A 19,747-nucleotide genomic window follows, 5' to 3' on the forward strand; every position below is an offset into this window, starting at 1 on the left:
TTCGTCTGTTGACAACGTTGCCATAAACACCAAATGGTTCGCAGACGCTCATTTTCGGACAGGCGTGGTATTTAGTAATGTTGAATAATTGCGTAATTTTGTTGTTTTCTGAGTGGTTGTTGTCAGCACGATGCTAAACAATGCATATGGAATCCCGTTAACGCACATGTTTTTACACCCATTTTGGGGTAGTGAAATGCATGGGGCTTGCATAAAAGTCAATTTTTGCATGGAATGCATGCTTTTCTGTTGCAGTTGTGTTTTTGTGACTTGATTCCATACATGTACTACAATATTGAAAACCAAACTTTACTTGTTTGAAAACTACACTGAAAATTTGGTGTCACAGGAACTTTTGTTGTTGAGTATATGTAGCGTTTACTGGCTTGGGAATGTGAAACTTAAAGTAGTAGAATATATTTGAATTTGATAAAACTTGAAGAAAAATATAATGATTTTGACACTGTTATATCAGCGTTTTGATTCATAAAATATTTCACATATATTTCTACATTCTGTCCCAACCCAGGATTTGTTATTTTTACTTTTAACTCGGACCGAGGCGAACGGCACGCCCTTCACCAGACGTCACGCGTGCTGCATCAGTGAGCAGACGCACGATTTCATATGCAAATTCATCAATAGCACGTGCTGGGTCGTCATGACCTCTTGTTGACTTCAATAAATGTGGTCAGCATTGAGGCAGCTTCTGTATTGATGTTATTTACAAATACATTGACTTTATCCTTTTCATAATGTTTTGGTTTTGCATCGTGATGTTACGGGGATGTTTTGAACGGCACGCCCTTCACCAGTCGTCACGCGTGCTGCATCAGTGAGCAGACGCACGATTTCATATGCAAATTCATCAATAGCACGTGCTGGGTCGTCATGACCTTTTGTTGACTTCAATAAATGGGCCAGCATTGAGACAGCTTCTGTATTGATGTTATTTACAAATTCATTGACTTTATCCTTTTCATAATGTTTTGGTTTTGCATCGTGATGTTACGGGGATGTTTGAAATTTTATTTTGCTTACTATTAGTACTGACTATGTTTGTATTCCTATCATTTAAAGTAAGTGAAAACGTAACTGGGCAATGGATATCTGAGTACACATTGAGAAATTCAAAAATATCAAATTCATGAAAACATGGATGCACATACATGAAGGTAAGACATAATCATCTGAACGGTAATCTTTACAAGTAGCTTTACCAACTCCTTTGTCTTTATCTAGCCTGCCGTTACAAATATACATATTCTACTAACTTAAATCCTGTGCTATTGACTATTCCTTGATCTTGATTACTTCTTGTAGTTGGTAAAGATAAAAGATCGAGGTACAATTTTTAGGTTCATATATATCTTTCATTTCTTCATTATCTATATCCAGTTCGCCGATGATGTGTTTATCTACAATGAAGTAATCTTTCAGTGTTCTAGTCTTTGCATTAAACTCACCCATAAGTAAAATATGCTTGTGCAAAATGGATTGTTCTCAAAGGAAATAATATCATCTTTAGCACATTTAGAACCTGTTGGGGATAGATATAGTATTCCTAGACACAGGTCACTGTCAAAGTTAAATAATGATTTGGATCCACAGAGTCATTTAACATATTCACAATTGTAGTCAACAAGAGAGATATAGTCAGAGTATTTATTTCGGACTGCTAAACCAATCCCACAAGACTTCCTTTTGAAATTGTTTCCAAGTATAACAGATAACCTCTAATATCATTCTCATCAAGTGAATCTGTTTTTGTTTCTTTGCAAACGAATGATATCAGCTACATGTATATCAATTAGAGATGTACATTCTGGATATTCTAATTTCCTTCTATTTCAACATACAATAATTAAATTTTCGTTGTGTTCATGGAAATTCCTGCAATCTGATTAGCTGAATTGGTCACGTGTTATTGCATTCTTTTCCCAATGAATGTAAAACAATAAGCCACGCCCACCGCGGTGCACTACTTTTATTACTGTGGAATGTCGGGAATCCAAATATTACAGTCGAGGGAATTCCCTTTCTGCTCACGTGTATCGTCATACACAGGACATTAAGCGACTTTCATGCATATTCATTGTCCAAACTACCCTTTGAAACCGAAGGCCGAGAATGAATGAAACAGCAAACGTGCAGGCTCGCTCGCCTGTTTTTTTCTCGCTCGCTTCGGTTCAACTTCCATGTCTTCGGGTTTCATTTCTAACTAGCATTTCTCCAACTGTGTTTTACCGTTATCAGGGAAGTAATGTTTGAATCACGCAGTAATTGGCCATGTTATTTGAAACAGCCGCCTTCTCTCGGACATATTTCTTCCGGTTCGTTACAGTCTGACTGTTGCCTCTTGCCTTAATTGACATGTCCAATGAACATTGTTTTAATCCCACTCTCCGTTGATTGGCTACTGACTGTGTAGGCGTGTCAAGTTATGTGCATAAATTAAACGATCACCTGATTTATGTCACGCCACTGTATGTATTCCTACACCTGGAATGTTTGTCAATGTCGTCATTTTTGTCTGTTTTGATATATGCAACTGTTTTGGGTTAAACTATTGTAGATAAAACATGTTTTATGTTGTCGAATTTAATTATAAGCATTGACTGTATATACCCAGTCAATCCTTAATTAAGGCTGATAAACTTAAGTTTATTTACAGTGTTGGGAGAATAATGATCATTACACTTTTCCATGTTGTTTATAACGTCATGTACTTGGTATTCACAAGTATTCACACATATTCACAAGTATTCACTACCAATTCCCTCTTATAATAAATTCTTTCCTTTGGAATCCCCATCCGTTGATTACAAACCCTATCTACAGTCAGACAACATGGCAGTCTATATTCATTTCCAATTATATTTAGAGGTATATGTTATGTTTGATATTCCGGGTGGGTGGGGTCTAGGATTTTGTATTGAGACTCGATATTGTTTCAGCTTCAACTGCAAAACTTCCTGAACCGAGAGTGAGTATGGTTTTACGCCGCGTTAAGCAATATTCCAGCAATACCACGACGGGGGACACCAGAAATGGGCTTCACACATTGTACCCATGTCGGGAATCGAACCCGGGTCTTCGGCGTGACGAGCGTACGCTTTAACCACTAGGCTACCCGACCGCCCCCTTGACCTGAGAACTCATGTCTCAATTATGAAAAGAGAGTAGGTTTCTGAAGACGGGACACATTGCTTGGAAGCTGAAATGTCTCTATATGACAAACACGAGACAAACAATTCAGGAGAGTGAAAGACGAATTTTGATTTACTAAATATTTCCTTATTCGCTATTCAGTAAATTATACACGAATACTTATCAATGACGGTATGAATCGTTGTTCACAAAATCTATCACTGGATTATCCTGTCCAGAGAGTCTGTGAGTGAGTAAGGTTTTACGCCGCTTTGGCAATATTCCAGCAATATCACGGTCATGTCCATAAGGAAGTTGACCTGTTGACGGTATCTGAGGTATATTAGATTATTGTTTTATTGTTGACTCAAATTTTGCATGACATATTTATCAGACAAATCCCTTTGAATTGATAAGACGCAGATACATGTAACACAATTATGAAGATTGATGCATTACTAAGTGATTGCAGATTGCACAGATGTCAGAAATAGACCTAATTATCTATTAATCACATCTGATCATATTAATATACCTTAAGGGTAGATAAATGATAAGAGTTACATGCAATCACCATTGCTAATGAACTCATCATGATATCCATTGATGATATATATCATACCTAACGAGCTTTGGGAATATGCAATTGGAATGTTAAATACCTTTCTAGAATTAATCAGATCAGAAAATATCCTTCGAAATGCCACATGCATGTTTTCAGTGATGGCAGAAGAGTGTAGCGCACGTAGATGGACAGAGTGATGGTTGTAAAATTTCCTGCACATTGTCTTCGTGTATGGATTTATATAGATTTTAAACTCGTAAATGTTAAAATGAATATATATATGTTACTGTGTATCGTAGTGATCAATTAAAGGTCGAATATAATTTTATTATGTCGCTTTGCAGTGGTTATTAATATCACCATTTTTTATTCAGTTCAAATTGGCTTGTGATTGTTTGATTATCTGAAGATTGGCTGTTCCACGTGCGAATGTTCTTTTCTGGATCGAATAAATATTAAACGTATCTTCACTGTCACAGTGTACTGAATCTACCGTCATTGTAAAACATAAATACGGATCTGAAGACATCTGACCAGAAGTGATGGTATATTGAGCTTGAGCCCAAATATTCCCGGATCATGGAGTTTACATACGTTTTGTTAATTATGAATCGATGATGGTGTGATGTGATGACCACGACGTCCTTCTCTACTTGTAGAGGACGACGATGACATCAGCTATTATTATGATGACATAATGCAATCTGGAAGAGACGTCACTGTCTCGACAACGTGGATTGGTGAAAATAACGGATAAAGTTTGTATTCATATTTTAGATAAAGTATGTTCTTGTGATAATACTGACAATGAAATGCTTAAGTACACAATGCAACTCAGTGTTCTAAAAAGACATAAAACAATTCTAATGTCGATTTCATAGATTAAACATATTCAGAACCTTCTTAATTGGCCGATACTGGAATGATTACTCTTCACTAACATTAGAGTGTGGAGTATAGCAAGCAAGACTAATTTTAACATCTGGACTGATTTTGATTACTTTCAACGCAGACAATACTCAGTCAGGTGCATGACTGCGAACATGCGGATGATATTATGTACTTTATGCACTTAGAAATTTATGGAATAATATGTAAATGATATACTTCTACAAAGAAATGAAAAAAACTCATTAGATTATTTCATATTACTATAGTTCATTTGTCATTAACTGTAACCATAAGAACGAATCGGGTGTTCTTTAACTTCTTTTGAGTAGTATACGCCAGAACACTATTCTTAATTATATCAGAAACTGTTTAAATTATTTCATGATTACACTTTTAGATGTGTGAATCTGGATTTAATGGAGGTCAGTACTCCCCACAAACAGGGGGAAGTTCAGACATGATCAGCCAGATCAGTCTGTCCTTTGTGCAAGCATTCATGCCGAATTTAACATTTAGGACGTATATGATAACTTTTAATGCAATGGCCTGTCTTCCGACAGAGAACTATTATTAACCTCACAGAATTAGGGATTTGTTGGAATTTGACCGCCGCCACCACCAACGATGATTTATTTTCTAGGCCTACAACGAAACGATTGTTGACATTTGATGTTATTCTTCCATGGACTTCTTCCAAATGGCCTCGTGGAATGCGTTTGTCCTGACAAGGTCAAAGATCAAAGTCATAAAATAGAAGAAAAACTTAGAAAAACGTCTATGGTTACACTTTCTCAAAAGGTATTCATGCATTTGGCATTATACTTGATGTAAATCCTCTCTTGGACGGAGCACTTTTTGAAAAGGTTTTTCATTAAGTCAAAGGTTAAGGTAATTTTATAGTTACATCTTTATTAACAAATCCTACCATATCATATGTTAACTGCACTTTGGTCAAAGGAGCTAACCGTGCAATGTACGCCATATGCTATGAAATAGTCACGGTAACGAGACTAATACGTTTATGGTGACACTGTAGCAAAAGGTATTTATGGTACTTTAGTACATGTATTAACATTCATTAGGATGGGGCTCTCCTTTTGGAAAGCTTTTGATCAAAATAAGTCATTGGTCAAAGGTAAGCATTCAGATTTTCTTTTATACCATGGTTATATCATGTCAGTGTTTGATGAATGGTTACCTCTTCAGGTATGAAGAGATGGATCTTTACAAATCCTTACTCATGGAATGTTGGTGACGTGTCTGTCAACACTAACGGTCATCTTTGGGTGTATTATGGATACTTTTACTTGTACAATCCTGAGACTTTGATAATTGTTTCCAGACTGTAAGGGCATTTCATGATACTATTTTGCGAACTTCAATGCAACTTTTATTCATCAAAAAGGCACAATGTGGACCTGATTCTCCCCATAAAGTGTGGGTTCATTCAAGTTTGTTTTCATTTTCCTGCCATGAATAAATATGATATAAATATAATGTTGATACATATCATACCAACATTTCGGCATTTTATGCCTTATGGTTTCTGGGGAAATAAATAAAAACCGTTATAGAACACAGTTCTTTTTCCTATGCACTACTTATATCAACGGGGCAGGGCCTTCTCTCAGTCATTCATGTATTTGATATAAGCTTCGCACCAAATTAAGAAGAACATATAATATTTATGTTGTTGACTAATTTGTTACAGATAGTTTATAATCAAGAGTCCGTTGACACCGATACAACGATTTATTTTCATATGTGTTTCTTAGGATGAAAGTCCATAGCGACAAAACCATTTCTACCCTATAGAAAGTCCGTGTCTGATTCCGACAATTAGTATATCATAAGTGATTTCTTTTGATTATGGAATTGAGTTTTGTTCATGAATCGCTATCAATTGGTGATGACGCACGTTGTTCTTGAAAACAATGATAAGAATTTATGCTTGGAATAGATTTGAGTTTGATTGTAGTGCAAGATATCACCTGCATTTCATATTCATCCTATCAAAGGTTTTGGAGAAGACATCAAATATGTACATACACTCTTCAAGAAAAAGAAAGGCACGGGAAGATATTTAGTAAATGTATTGTATTTAAAAAAGTCGATATAATTAATTTAATATACATAGATACAAATATGAAATTTTGGAGCTCGATAGTCACATGTTGTCGTTGTACAAAGGCATTGAAAACTGTTCATTGTCATGTCACACAAGGTTGCACTGAACTCAGTATCTCGTGTGACCGACCCAGGCAGCAATCACGGCTCTGCATCTCCTCGGCACTGACTGGATAAGTGTACGAATTCTGTCCTGCGGAATTCTGCGCCATTCTGCTTGTAACGCGTTGGCCACATGTGGGAGTGTCTGTTGCATGTTCTGGCGTTGACGGACACGTCGATCGAGTTCATCCCAGAGGGGTTCGATTGGGTTAAGATCTGGAGATTTCGACGGCCAGGGCAAGTCGTTGATGTTGGCATTATGAAGGTAGTCTACCGTGACGAGAGTTATGTGCGGCGGAGCGTTGTCCTGTTGACACAGCTCCCTCTGGCGGTCAATGATTGGAAGAAGGTGAGGTTGAAGAATTTCATTCAGGTATCGATTCCCTGAACCACAACCAAGTCAGATCTCGTAGTGCAGGATATGGTCCCCAACACCATAACACTACCGCCATCGAAATTGTCGAATTCACGTACACAATTTAGGGCAAAACGCTTATTTCGACGACGATAAACACGTTGTCTTCCATCTCGCCGGTGAAGAAGAAATCGTGATACATCGCTAAACCACACTCGCCTCCAGTTTCTCAAATACCTAGACTGTAAGGTATGGCATCAATGCAAGCGTCGCTGTGATGGATCTGTTGCAAAACAGGGACGATAACTGGACCTCTGGGTCAGATTCCAGCCTCGCCAGTCTGGACCGATATCCTCCCCAAACCAGAGATGCTTCCTGTAGTCTCCTAAGCTGTGGCATTGCGATGACGTAGGTGGAACAGTCGAATGTAGCGATCCTGTGCAGGGGTGGTAACTCTTGGTCGGCCGGTTTTCGGCCTGCAGTGGAAGTGAACTGTGTATCGGTCCCAAGGGCGGAAAGTGGTGCTGTGGTGGACGTTTGAAGTGGCGTGCAACAGAAATCAGAGATTACCCTTTTTGGATACGTCCTATGACGATATTCCGATCGGCAGCGCTGAATCTCGGCGTTTTCGAACTTGAAAAATGTTAACAACTGAATGACACATTATTGGCTTATGCTTGCCATTTTATAGCCATTACCACGAGTTACGAATGTCATAACTTGCACGTGCATCTTGCTTTACTGTTTTTCTCATGACATTTTTTATCAAGTGTGAAAACAATGCCGTTTAAGACATTGCAAATTGACAATGGCTGCGTTTTGACGCGCCGTTTTGTTGAATAACCCGCTTACAACATTTTTCAATATCAGTATCAAATTTATGACCTGATTTTTTGGTGTAGTCAGGTTCAATGAATTACATACTTCCTGTGCGTTTCTTTTTTTGAAGAGTGCATTGTGGGCAAGGAGGCAGACGATGGACAAAGGAAAGTGTTACATAGGTGAGGTTATTTTGATCCTCGGTCTTGGTGAGCTAAAATACAAAATGTTGACATTTCAATTCCATATTTTCTAAACTCGAAATCGTTTCCTTGTATATTATTCAAACTCAAATGATTAAAAAGTGGCTTAAACATGATAAGGACTAACACACAATGTAGGGAAATTTAGAGCGACAAGCGACTATATACATTATTGATTTCACTAATTTTTGTGAAATGTTTACTTATAGTATGTATTTATTTGAGTACCAAATGGTACGTCATTCTCTCAAGTACAGGTACTTTGTATGTCATTGTGAGCAAGTAATGCGATGTCGAAATAAATATAATTTGACACACAAGAGAAAGCTTATCCTCTCTCAGAAGAATAATATTTATAAATATTCATGATAGGTTATCAAATTGCCAATTGCAATCTGCATGTCAACTATACGCGGCTCACATTACTGACCCACTAAGCATGTCGGGTAATTATGGAAATAACATGGAAAACGTAATCACTCTGTCACAATCTCTGTTTCATAATTTCAATAATTCGGCCATATATGATTGTTTGTACAGGGATTAATCTAAAGTTCATTCATTAAAAACGTTGATGACTTTGGGGCGGGATTATGATGATACCGTGGGCGAAGAAGACTTGTTTTCCAATGAAATTATGTTCCACTTTTTTTTATAAAAAATATGTATTACCAGATGAAAACCAACATCTGTTGAATTGAAGTAAGAATGCCCAAAACACAATCTCTGTAGATTCTTACATGGTTGTGACTTCTGCACATTAATTTTCTAACCTACGTCAAGTCGGGTAAAATGTTTACGTGCCGAATACTTGTATATGACAAAAGAAGTAATTTGTCTTGAAATCATTTTTGGGATGGCACATATGTACATTACATACATGCAAGGCAGTAAGGGGCCTTTAACTAGAACGAAAGTATCTCGATATCTGAGATCCCTGTTGCTATACTATTGGAATATGTGTAGCACTATTTTAATATCACCGTTACATGCTGGAATGTCCTATCGAGCTCAGTGCTTTTCTGGGGAAGTTGTTGACTTGTTAGTGTGACAAAAGGTGTTTCACATGTTCTGGTGTTTTATTTTCATATTATCGCATCTATCGAAGTAATTAACAGTTTGGGATGTTCAGGTACTTTCTCTCTTATATCAGTCTCGCATCTTCGTATGGGGTATTTCTGTATCATGTAATATTTACCCTCTCATAGTAATTCATAAGTATCAACCGGTCGTCAGTGGGTTGCGGGTGCGAAACCCTTACCAATATCAGATCAAGGCGACTCGGCATCCCACTACAGTGTGCGAAACCCCAACCAGCATCAGTTCAAGGCGACCCAACATCTCACTACAGTATGTGAAAAACCCAACCACAGTCAGTTCAAGGCGAATCGGTATCTCACTACAGTGTGCGAAACCCCAACCAATATATGATCAAGGCGACTCGGCATCCCTCTACAGAGTAAGAAACCCCAACCAATATCAGTTCAAGGCGAGTCAGCATCTCACTACAAGGTGCGAAACCCTAGCCAATATCAGTTCAAGGCGACCCGGCATTTCACTACAGGGTTCAAAACCGCAACCAATATCAGTTCAAGGCGACTCGGAATACCTTTAACCTTTAACCATATTGGAACCAACTTCCTTTATTTGTTGTCTAAAATGTCTAAATTGTCTTTTATCGTACCATCGATGAACTGCCACCAGGCTATAGACAATTACAATTCATCAATATCTTGAATACATTTGCTTAATGGCAGCGTAAGCCTTTACGTTTTGCAATTTTAACGATTGATTATTTATAAGATAAGAATAACTGGAACATATTCGACTGGCGTTATTGACTGTGTCAGAAAACATGAACTGAGATCAGATCTCCAGTCACCCTTAGTCGATGATATCAGACAGTTTTTTTCCTTAACCATAACCTTAATGACAGAATCTTGTCGAAACTGAAGCAAAGTTTTCATTTAGTATTGTATCGGTGAATATGTTTCCGTCAGAATGCTATTGATTTGGATTTGTTTCATATGTCATGTGTACATACCCATTTTCTGACGGAAAATGCAAAATTTGGGGTTATTATTATAATTGAAGTACTTGCAGTATTGTCTTTAGATTTTGTTTAAGAAGTAGCCATCTCTTATAGGCAACAACTGTGCTCCCATCCTTGTTGATCATTGTCTGTATGCCGCTAAATCGGAATTTGTGCTAGTATTGGCAAACCAAAACATGGACTTTTGGCCAAGAAGTCCACTTAACTTCAGGTACATCGATGTTCTCATATCGTCCAGTCACCGCCAAATTGTCAATTCCCTTCTACTGATTTACCCACCTGAACCAGAAATATCCCAGCAGATTTAAATGTGACGTATTAGTGACAAACATTTTATTTAATATGTTCTCGTATTTGTTATTTTGAATTTGATACATATTTCTTGTGATTATTGGGATGGTTTTGTCGCTTTTATTGTTACAAAAACAAAAAAAACAAGGTACTTTCTGAAACACACGCATAAAGCTGTAATGCATTCTGTGCCATGCCATTATGTTGCAGATGTTGTAAGGAGTACGCTTAAATGTTTATCTTAAAACAGATGACGGGGGATCTAAATCAAAACAGTTAGAAGTATTTCAAATTCATTTTAAATAAGCTTTTTCCTTAGGCCTCTTTCCATTGACACATACATTTATTTTATGCGATGCTTTTCTCTCAGTAGTTCATGTAACGACCAATCTGGCCCTTCGCTGTCAGTATCCAGTAAGGCAACATCAATCACTGACAAAACATTCATGACATACTTTACATCAATTTTTGTATTAAGGGACAATGCTAATGGACCTTTGCAAATGCAACAATATATGCAATGTTAGCAATAATACTACTTTCGTTCGATTACGTATTTGTCCAAATTACGTCTGCAGGGGTGTTCTCTTCTTTCTGCGAAGGTAATTGCTCTTTTTCTCTGACGACGTGTCAAAGCATTTTGATCCGAAGTAATGATCGGCACGGGTTATGTGGGATGTGCGAACGAAATTATCGTAGTCAATCGACAAGGGTATAAAAGACTCCTTGTCGTCCTTGCTGCATCACACGATCTCACAACGTCTTTGCAGTCAGCAACATCACCATGTGAGTACAAAACATATGTCGATATTGGTAGATATGTTTCTTTTCATGTCCTTGTGTTTGGTATCCAAACACAAAATGCCTAGTTTAAAACTGTTGTTGTTGCCAAATATTGCTGGATTCCAATTAGTGCTCTTTAGATGTATAGGTATGTTTAAGGGCTCAACCATTTCATATTCTGAGGGTAGGGTATGGGTAGTTGGTTGTGCTGGGTTTTTACAGAAGGAAAATAAACTGTCCCCTAACGTTCTTGAAAAACCAGTTGCCTGCCACAAAACTTACATGATGATTGTTGCAAGATGTTTTTCCTTTAAAAACTTCAGGCTCAATTGTTTTAGCTGCAGATGATATAATATCTAGTCTCGATACTAAATCCAAGCTCAAAACCTCCTGCTGACGACAGTAATTGACATGGCACAAGTATAATGGTTCATTCTCACTGCCATAATACTATTCTGTTTTCGTATTTTCATCATTAACAAATTAATCCATACTTTGTAAATTTCAACCATACGATGACAAACACACACGGTGACAATGTTAACTAAATTAACATCAAGACAATGGAATTAGTCTTCATTTTGTTGTATGACATTCATTCTGCTTTTTTCTTTACAGCCCTGTAAGAATCAAGATGCAGAGAATCACCTGTGTTGTTTTCGTCCTGGCCGTTGTTGCCATGGTATCTTCACGCAACCCTCTCACCAAGGCTGTCATGAAGGCCAGGGATGCAGCTGGAAACTCCGCACTTGTAAGTCTTCCTAGAAATCCAAAACCAACAGTAGAAAACTAAAACTTTCTCCTCCAATTATCATAAATAATTCAAATATACATATCTCTATTAGTTTTAAGCAGAGACCATATAATCTATTATATGGTCTCTGTTTAAAGTCATCTACTCGTTGTCATACCTTCGAATTCAACATATTCACTTCAAAATGAAGTATGGCTCTTAACATCATGTACATATAAATAAACACATATTATCTACTGGTGTTTTAACTGCGTCTCTACAATACTACCGTTATGAGTGCTTGCCACTGTTATTGTCTATCAGTATCCTTATTGTCTCGTAGACCGCTTCCGTGGTCTAGTGGTATAGCATCCAGCCGGAGAGCGGAATGTCCGCGTCATACCAAAAGACGTTAAAATATGGTACTTTTTGTTACCCTGTCTGGCTCTCAAGTGACGTTTTTTTTCCAAATAGACCGCCACCGTGATCTAATGGTAGGGCGTCCGCCCGGAGAGCATTAAGGGGCTAAAACAAAGACTGGCCGGCTCGGAGTCAGTATACTTTGTCTGAGTGGGGTATTCATGTTAAAACTGCGGCATGTTATCTCACTGAGCTGGCGCTATAAAATCGGTGTCAGACTAGTACAAGGACCCACATACACACACACGTGCATGAACGTCGCTACATAAGTGCAAAAATCGACGCGATTATTGGACGCGACGTTAAACCCATTTCACCTCAACCAATTGTCCCTTTTTCACGATCTGCATGTCTGATTATAAAATAAATATTACTTCGATATATTAATTGAGATATTACTTACCCAAATGTAAAGACACCAACTTAAGTAGTGAAGGGAAGTATGCAGGATTGTTCTAAAACACAAATAGATCCCATAATAAAATTAGGACATTAAAATAAGGTTGTGTAGCCACCTTGTGTTTCCGCAAAGTTTGAATAACACGTTGAACAAATGATGTGAGAATACTCCAGGTCAGAAGAACCGATTCACATAAGCCTTACTATTCACATATGTATTTATTTTCCTAGTCGGAGGGTGGTTCTGACCTGTACCGTGATGCTGAAGGCATGGCCGAGTCATGCGACGCTGGTGTGGTTTCTGAAATCGGTGGAATTTCCTTCGTCGATTCTGGGGATTCTGCTGCTGATGCTCTCGCATATGCATCCAAACTGGGTGCCCAAGCTGGACCAGTAAGTATTCTATTGACATGTGAAGTGGTAGCAACTCAGCTGTATGAAATCCCCTATTGGTATTGACGGTAGCGCCATTTACTACCGCTATCGCTTCCCTTAATCGAATTAGAACCGTGTGAGTGCTATATTGGAGCATTCATGCCAGTTTCTCTGTAGCGAAGAAATTGGTTGTTCATGGTTTAAGGTTCACACGTACCTCTTGCAAATTAGTATCCCTCAGGTCCCGGGATCTGTTAGACTTCATCACAGATTCGCCCTGGTTCAGATTTCAGTAAGGGGTCGAACATTCTTTAAAAAAAATATTTATGCTTCTGACTGTTGAAAAAAAAAAAAATCCTGCTACAAAAACTGACATTGTTGCAAGGTGTTTTCTTAAAACAATTAGGCTCATAGTTTTAAATAAGCAAGTATCAGGTTTTGCGGCTGTTGCTGAAAACAGTCTCTTTGGGCTTCTTTTTTGTATTCTATGCAGACCCGTTGCACTGTACATGTAAGTAAAATATTGTTCCAACCGGTGGAAATACATCTGGCATGGCAAGTATACATTCTTGAGGAGATAAGCCAGATACCTTTCTTGAAAGAAAAGAAACGTAGCTCGACGACTTGCAGTTATATATTGGTGTTATATGAATGTGCAAATGTGGCTTAGAGTAACTGTTCAAAGTCTTTCAAGGTGCCTTACACCATCGAAACCAGACCTCAAGAGAGAATGCTTTCACTTCTAGGTCACCGAACCTACGAAATAATACTGGAAATAATGTATCAACACCAAACAGTAAATGTTCGACTTTGGGCTTTATAACAAATCACGACTGATCGAATAATGATTCCTAACGCGAAGTTTTCTATTTCTATTTCCAGGCTGGCTCTTCCTCTATCGCCTGTGATTCTTACAAATGCCCGGATGGAACCGTCATTGGAGCCTGTGCCTTTGAGTAGAAGAAATGATTGCTGATAACAGAAAGGTCAGTGAATACAACGCCTAGAACGTTTGTGTCAGGGCTCACGTCGTAACGTCAACCACATCTTCCATGTTATATTTCATTCATAGTTTACGACGTAATCAATTAACAGTTGCACAACTAACCCCGTAAACCTACTTGAATCATACACAGCAATACTCTGATTTCAAATGAAATAGTTAAGTCCCTTTCAAAAGAAGTAAAATATACAACCTTAGGAAAACATTCCTTAAAGAATGAAGTAAAAGTATAGATTTGAGGAAACACGACATTACAGGACACCTTAAAAATATAGAATGTTTATGAACATATTATTTAAGAAAGATACATTCAGTTAAACATTCCAGGGTTATACATTCAGTATGTTTCTTTTGTTTCAGCTGAACCGAACGGAATTTCTCTTGGATATTCAGTCGTATTGTATTGAGTTGTGTTGATTAAAAAACGATGATCATCTAATGATAAGTGTTGATATTTTTGTTATGATTATGTTGGACCTTTCTTCGCATTTTGCAAAAGGAAAACAGTTGATGACACACAATCGGTCTGTAACTTAAAAGTATCCTGGAGACAAGTGTGGGTATGGGAATATATTCAACCATTAGCATTTGAACACAAGGGAACGGCGACTTACGTCCTTCACCAACAGACCGCCTCCGTGGTCTAGTGGATAGAGTGTCTTCTCGGAAAGTAGAAGGTCGGGGATCCAATCCCGGCCGCGTCATACCAAAAGACGTTTAAAGATGGTACTTGTTGTTACCCTGCCTGGCGCTCGGCATTAAGGGGATAAAACAAGGACTGGTCGCCTGGGAGTCAGTACACTGTGTCTGAGTGGGGTATTCATGTTTACCTGCGGCATGGTATCTCAGCGGGCATTGGTCTGGACCAGTAGAAGCAGTCACACCCACACCCACACCCACACCCACACCCACACCCACACCCACACACGTGCTTGCACGTCGCTATAGAAGTGCAATAATCTTGGACCTGACGTTAAACCCCATTTCACCTCACCTCATGTTAACCTGCGGCTTGATATCTCCAGCACTATAACAAGCAGCCACACACACACTACAATTGCATGCACCTCGCTATATATGAGCAATTATCTTGAACGCGACGTTATACCCCATTTCACCTCACCTCCTTCACCAGTACATTTTTTTTTAGATGGCCATTTCTTCACGTTGATGCTATAATTCCAAGAGGAAGCTTATTTGACGCCACACGATACGCCAACTTGTGTTTTATAAAGAGAGTTTATATCTTTTTTATAAGTTGGGTAAAGATTAAGGATTTCGTCAAATATCATGCAGTCAGTCAACTTTATTTCGTCATCTACCATCGACCACATCTTCTTTTAAAGCTATCGTATTGTCAGAGTCAGTGATAGCATATTGAACACATAGTGTGTCTAAGTTATTGTTAAATGACAACACTACGCGAGAGCTTTCGCAGTGAAAATACTCGGGAATATAATTTTGGTATTTCGTATTTGGTTGTTTAATTTACATGCGATTTTATCACAAACAAGGCCAGTGAAATCCAACTCAATCAACTACTCACTCACTTAAATAAAATCCAAGTAAGCCATGAAAAAAGGATAGAAAGGATTTTTTTTAAAACAAGCTGACTGTCTGGAACACTTCTTGCTGCCCCACATTGTCACGTCATCATTGTCGCTGTATGACGTGTAAAGGGTCATCTCAGGCAGAATTTTACAATTCTTAGGTAATGAAGTGTTTTAAGAAAGCATCTTTTCAAAATGTTCCTAGGAACATTATTGAGCGTAGTTTTCAATCCAAGGATAACTTTCCAAAATGTATCATGAATGTGTTCAATATGAGGAGAAGGATGAAACCCCAGTTTATGATCGGCATAACTTTGGCATAACTAATATGAGAAGAGAGTGAGCAGAACGTACCAGTGTTGACTGAATCAGCTGTATCACCTTCCATAATTGTTGTGCAAGCGTCATATACCAAGTCCAGATAAAGACAATTGGGCACCCATATATTTATAGTTTGGCACGATTTCGACAACTACATTGTCATTATTAAACTTTTCATAATATCTAAGCTTACCATCATATCTAAAACAACAGCACTTCATTTTTAACAATGTTAATACTTAACTTCCAGTTATCACAATATGCAGATAACTTGTCATGACGCATTTGCAATCCAATTGCAACAACACACACCTTCAGCAAGATTATGTCATCAGCAAATAGTGAGTGCGTGGGTTTAACGCCGTTTTTAAAAGTATTTATGTTATAACGCGGCGTGTCAGCTTTACGTGGGAGGAAAGCCCGAAGTGATGCAGGTCTCAGACGTTTACCACTTCGGTGAAACCCACGAGCGCGGGTATGGTGCTGACAAACCCTGAAACATTATCGGGGCGAACCGGGATTCGAACCCACATTCATAGGTTTCTGGCGTGCACAGCGAATCGCGGCGCCTTAGACGACTGGGCCACCCGTGACCCCACCAGCAAATAGAAGAATACAATAAATGTACATGTAGTTCCGACACAATTACATCCCAGAGAATCAACTGTATCATTTATCAAATTAGAAAATAAAAATGGGGTTAACTGACACCCTGGGAAGCACTTAAAAAGCCACCCTCTAGAAAGATACAGGATTTAACAAATGCATACATATTCTTTTGTTATTCAAACTATTCTACCTTTATGCCGCCTTTCCACACTTGAAGATCAAACCATTTCTGTACAGAAAATCCAAAGCACCCTCTACCCTGCCTTTTTCATGAGTATAAACTGACGTCCAAAAGAAACTTTACCTGAGTTTGAAATCACTCTTGCTCAAAAACAACAAAACATACATGCATGAAGTAAAGTGTATTGAGAAGATCAATATATCAACATAACCAACACTGAAAATGACAATCATACCGCGACCGAGAATGACGTCAGAGCCCCCCAAAGTTCAGAATCATGGACAATAGGCAGAGTACATAAACAATCGCTCACGTTCTATAACAAGTCATTAGTAGCATGTGTGACCACCAAATGCCTCAATCCAGGCAAAAACTCTTCGACGCACAGAAAAAGTCAGTCGTCTGATGAGGTCACGTGGGATTTGACGCCATTCTTCTTGGAGGGCCAAGATCAGTTCTTGCCGGTTGGTCGTCGAACACGACGATCCATCAAGTCCCAGAGGTGTTCTATGGGGGGCATGTCGGGTGAGCGCGCAGGCCACGGCAGGACGTTGACGTTGTTGGCTGCGAGGAAGTTAGTGACAATTCTTGCTGTATGGGCTCTAGCGTTGTTATACTGATAAATGACACCACGTGCCTGCTGTTGGAGAAATGGTAGGACAACTGGACGAAGAATGTTATCCTTGTAACGCTGAGCTGTCAAGTTCCGTCAAAGATGACCAGCGGTGTCCTCTCCTGCCCACAGATCCCTCCCCACACCATGACACTCCCTCCACCATATGGTACGACCTCCTGCACGCAACACGCCGCCGTTCGTTCACCCCTTCGGCGGTAAACATGCTGTCTCCATCAGCCCTAACCATACAGAATCGACTTTCGTCAGTGAAGACAACCATCTGCCAGTCACGTCGTTGCCAACGTCGTACAGTCCGGGCCCATCTCAATCGCAGACGACGATGTTGCGCTGTCAATAGCTGTCCTCTGTATGGTCTAAAAGCCCTGATTCCATGAGCCCTGAGTCTCCTGGCCACTGACTGTCGACTAACCCTGTGACCTAAGGCATTTGTCGCCGATGACGTCACTGTCCGGAAGCGATTTCGGAGGTGCAAGGTACGCAAGTACCGGTCATCATGGGGCGTGGTCACCCTGGGTCTGACTGTTCTTGGCCTGTCAGCGGTCCGCCCTGTCTGTCTGTAACGTTGCATCAAGTTGTTAACGGCAACACGGGAGCAACCGAAGGTTCGTGCAATATGGACGTGGGTGGCTCCCATCTGTACCATACCAAAGGCTCGTTCACGTTATTCGACTGTGAGTCGTGGCATTTCTTTTGTGTTGTTTTATCACTGTGGATGTCTGACTCGCCGTTGCAATCGTTTTATACCCTTACCCGCACGTGCATTTGCAGTTGTGCGTGGTGCACGTGTTTTTCACTTTTTCGCGTGTTATCTCGCAAACATGTAACAGACGATTAACATTTTCTGCATACACTATTGTTGTATTTAGGTTATGTGTTTTAGATAGACTTCATCGGAAAAAAAATTATACTTTGTCTGAAATTTATATTTTCAGTTGGTAAAGTTTCTTTTGGACGTCAGTTTATATTTTAGAATGTCAACGCCAGAGAATAAACAGTCTCATTATCTGCGGAAACAGATTCCATTGGGCGTAAAAGGCATAATAGTGGACACAATTATATGAATATATGATTTTCAGTGATGACACCGAAAAGGGTAAGTGTGCCCTAGTGTACTGGTAACACCCGCCACACACAATCTGCATGATTAAGTATGTGTTTGTTAGTTGTCTGACGCCACACAGCAGTACTCCTGCCATACGACGGCGGCCTGTAAACAATCGAGTCTTGATCAGAAAACTAAGAAATAGTGAATCAGACAATCCAGTGACATTCACCGATTTTGTTGAATCTAAAATCGATAAGTAAAGTTTCAACAATATAACATATTATCAGAAATGTGGAATTCTTTCCTGAATCCTGTATGTTCTTCCACCACCTACAAATAAAGTTGGTAAATATTTCCTTGGTCCTGGGGACTGCCATTGTTGAAAATAGAAAGCATTATACCATACGATCACTGTTCTGGAGATATGCTAAAACCGAATGCATTAAACATCTGTAATAACATCTCAGGATAAATGGTTGGGCATTATCAAAATCCTCAACAAATATTCCAGAATAGCCTGGGTCTCTGCTTAATTTCATGTCATCAAGTGCGAGCAATAGTTCCCCCATGGTAATATCTTTATCTTTTTCATTTGCAACATCCATAGAATTATCAACAAGGTCTTGGAAACAAACAAACAAAATTCTCAATTTATTAATATATAGCCACAAAGTCACTACATTCTCTGCTTCCTTGAAATAATGTTTCAAAATGAATAATCCTGTCATTGATACATATGTCTTTTGAGAGCAAGCATTGCTTGTTGGCTTCACGTAACATACTGTCATTATTCTTCAGGCACAACACCATGTAACACGTACTGTTCCGTCGGTGATATTGTGATTGTGACCAGTCCTTGTGTTGTTTCTATGCTGATGTATGTAATTTATAACTGTCTACTTGACTGATCCATGCATGAAACGCGTGGTGCCATCCACGTTCACATCCTCACATTCACAATCATACCATTTATTAAATGCATATACACATCCTCCCTTTAGGACTTCCTATTTTCCAAGTTGATATCCTGAGATACCAGACATTGTTATTGGCAAGACTAATACAGATTTCAACGAAAGGTAATTAATGGATGTTTATGGGGAATGTGACTGGTTAATGGTTAGATTCAACTTGT

At 38.9% G+C, this 19,747-nt stretch overlaps 1 protein-coding gene across 3 annotated transcripts in view; it reads left to right on the forward strand.

Annotated features, from left to right (window-relative positions):
- The first annotated feature begins 11,185 nt into the window (after positions 1-11,185).
- Positions 11,186-19,747, forward strand: part of LOC124141072 — a 38,347-nt gene continuing 29,785 nt past the window's right edge. For 2 of the 3 annotated variants that reach the window (XM_048400207.1, XM_048400208.1), the window contains exons 1-2: positions 11,186-11,342; positions 11,958-12,090. In XM_048400207.1, the coding sequence (XP_048256164.1) occupies positions 11,974-12,090 (117 nt within the window). In that variant the 5' untranslated portion in view covers positions 11,186-11,342; positions 11,958-11,973. Of the gene's footprint in view, positions 11,343-11,957; positions 12,091-13,122; positions 13,285-14,148; positions 14,253-14,629; positions 14,709-19,747 lie in introns of those variants that run through there. The other variant, XM_046508969.2, reaches the window with a different exon arrangement.

Source organism: Haliotis rufescens, unplaced genomic scaffold (assembly GCF_023055435.1).
Source record: "Haliotis rufescens isolate VD_foot unplaced genomic scaffold, xgHalRufe1.0.p SCAF_2, whole genome shotgun sequence".
NCBI lineage: Eukaryota > Metazoa > Mollusca > Gastropoda > Lepetellida > Haliotidae > Haliotis > Haliotis rufescens.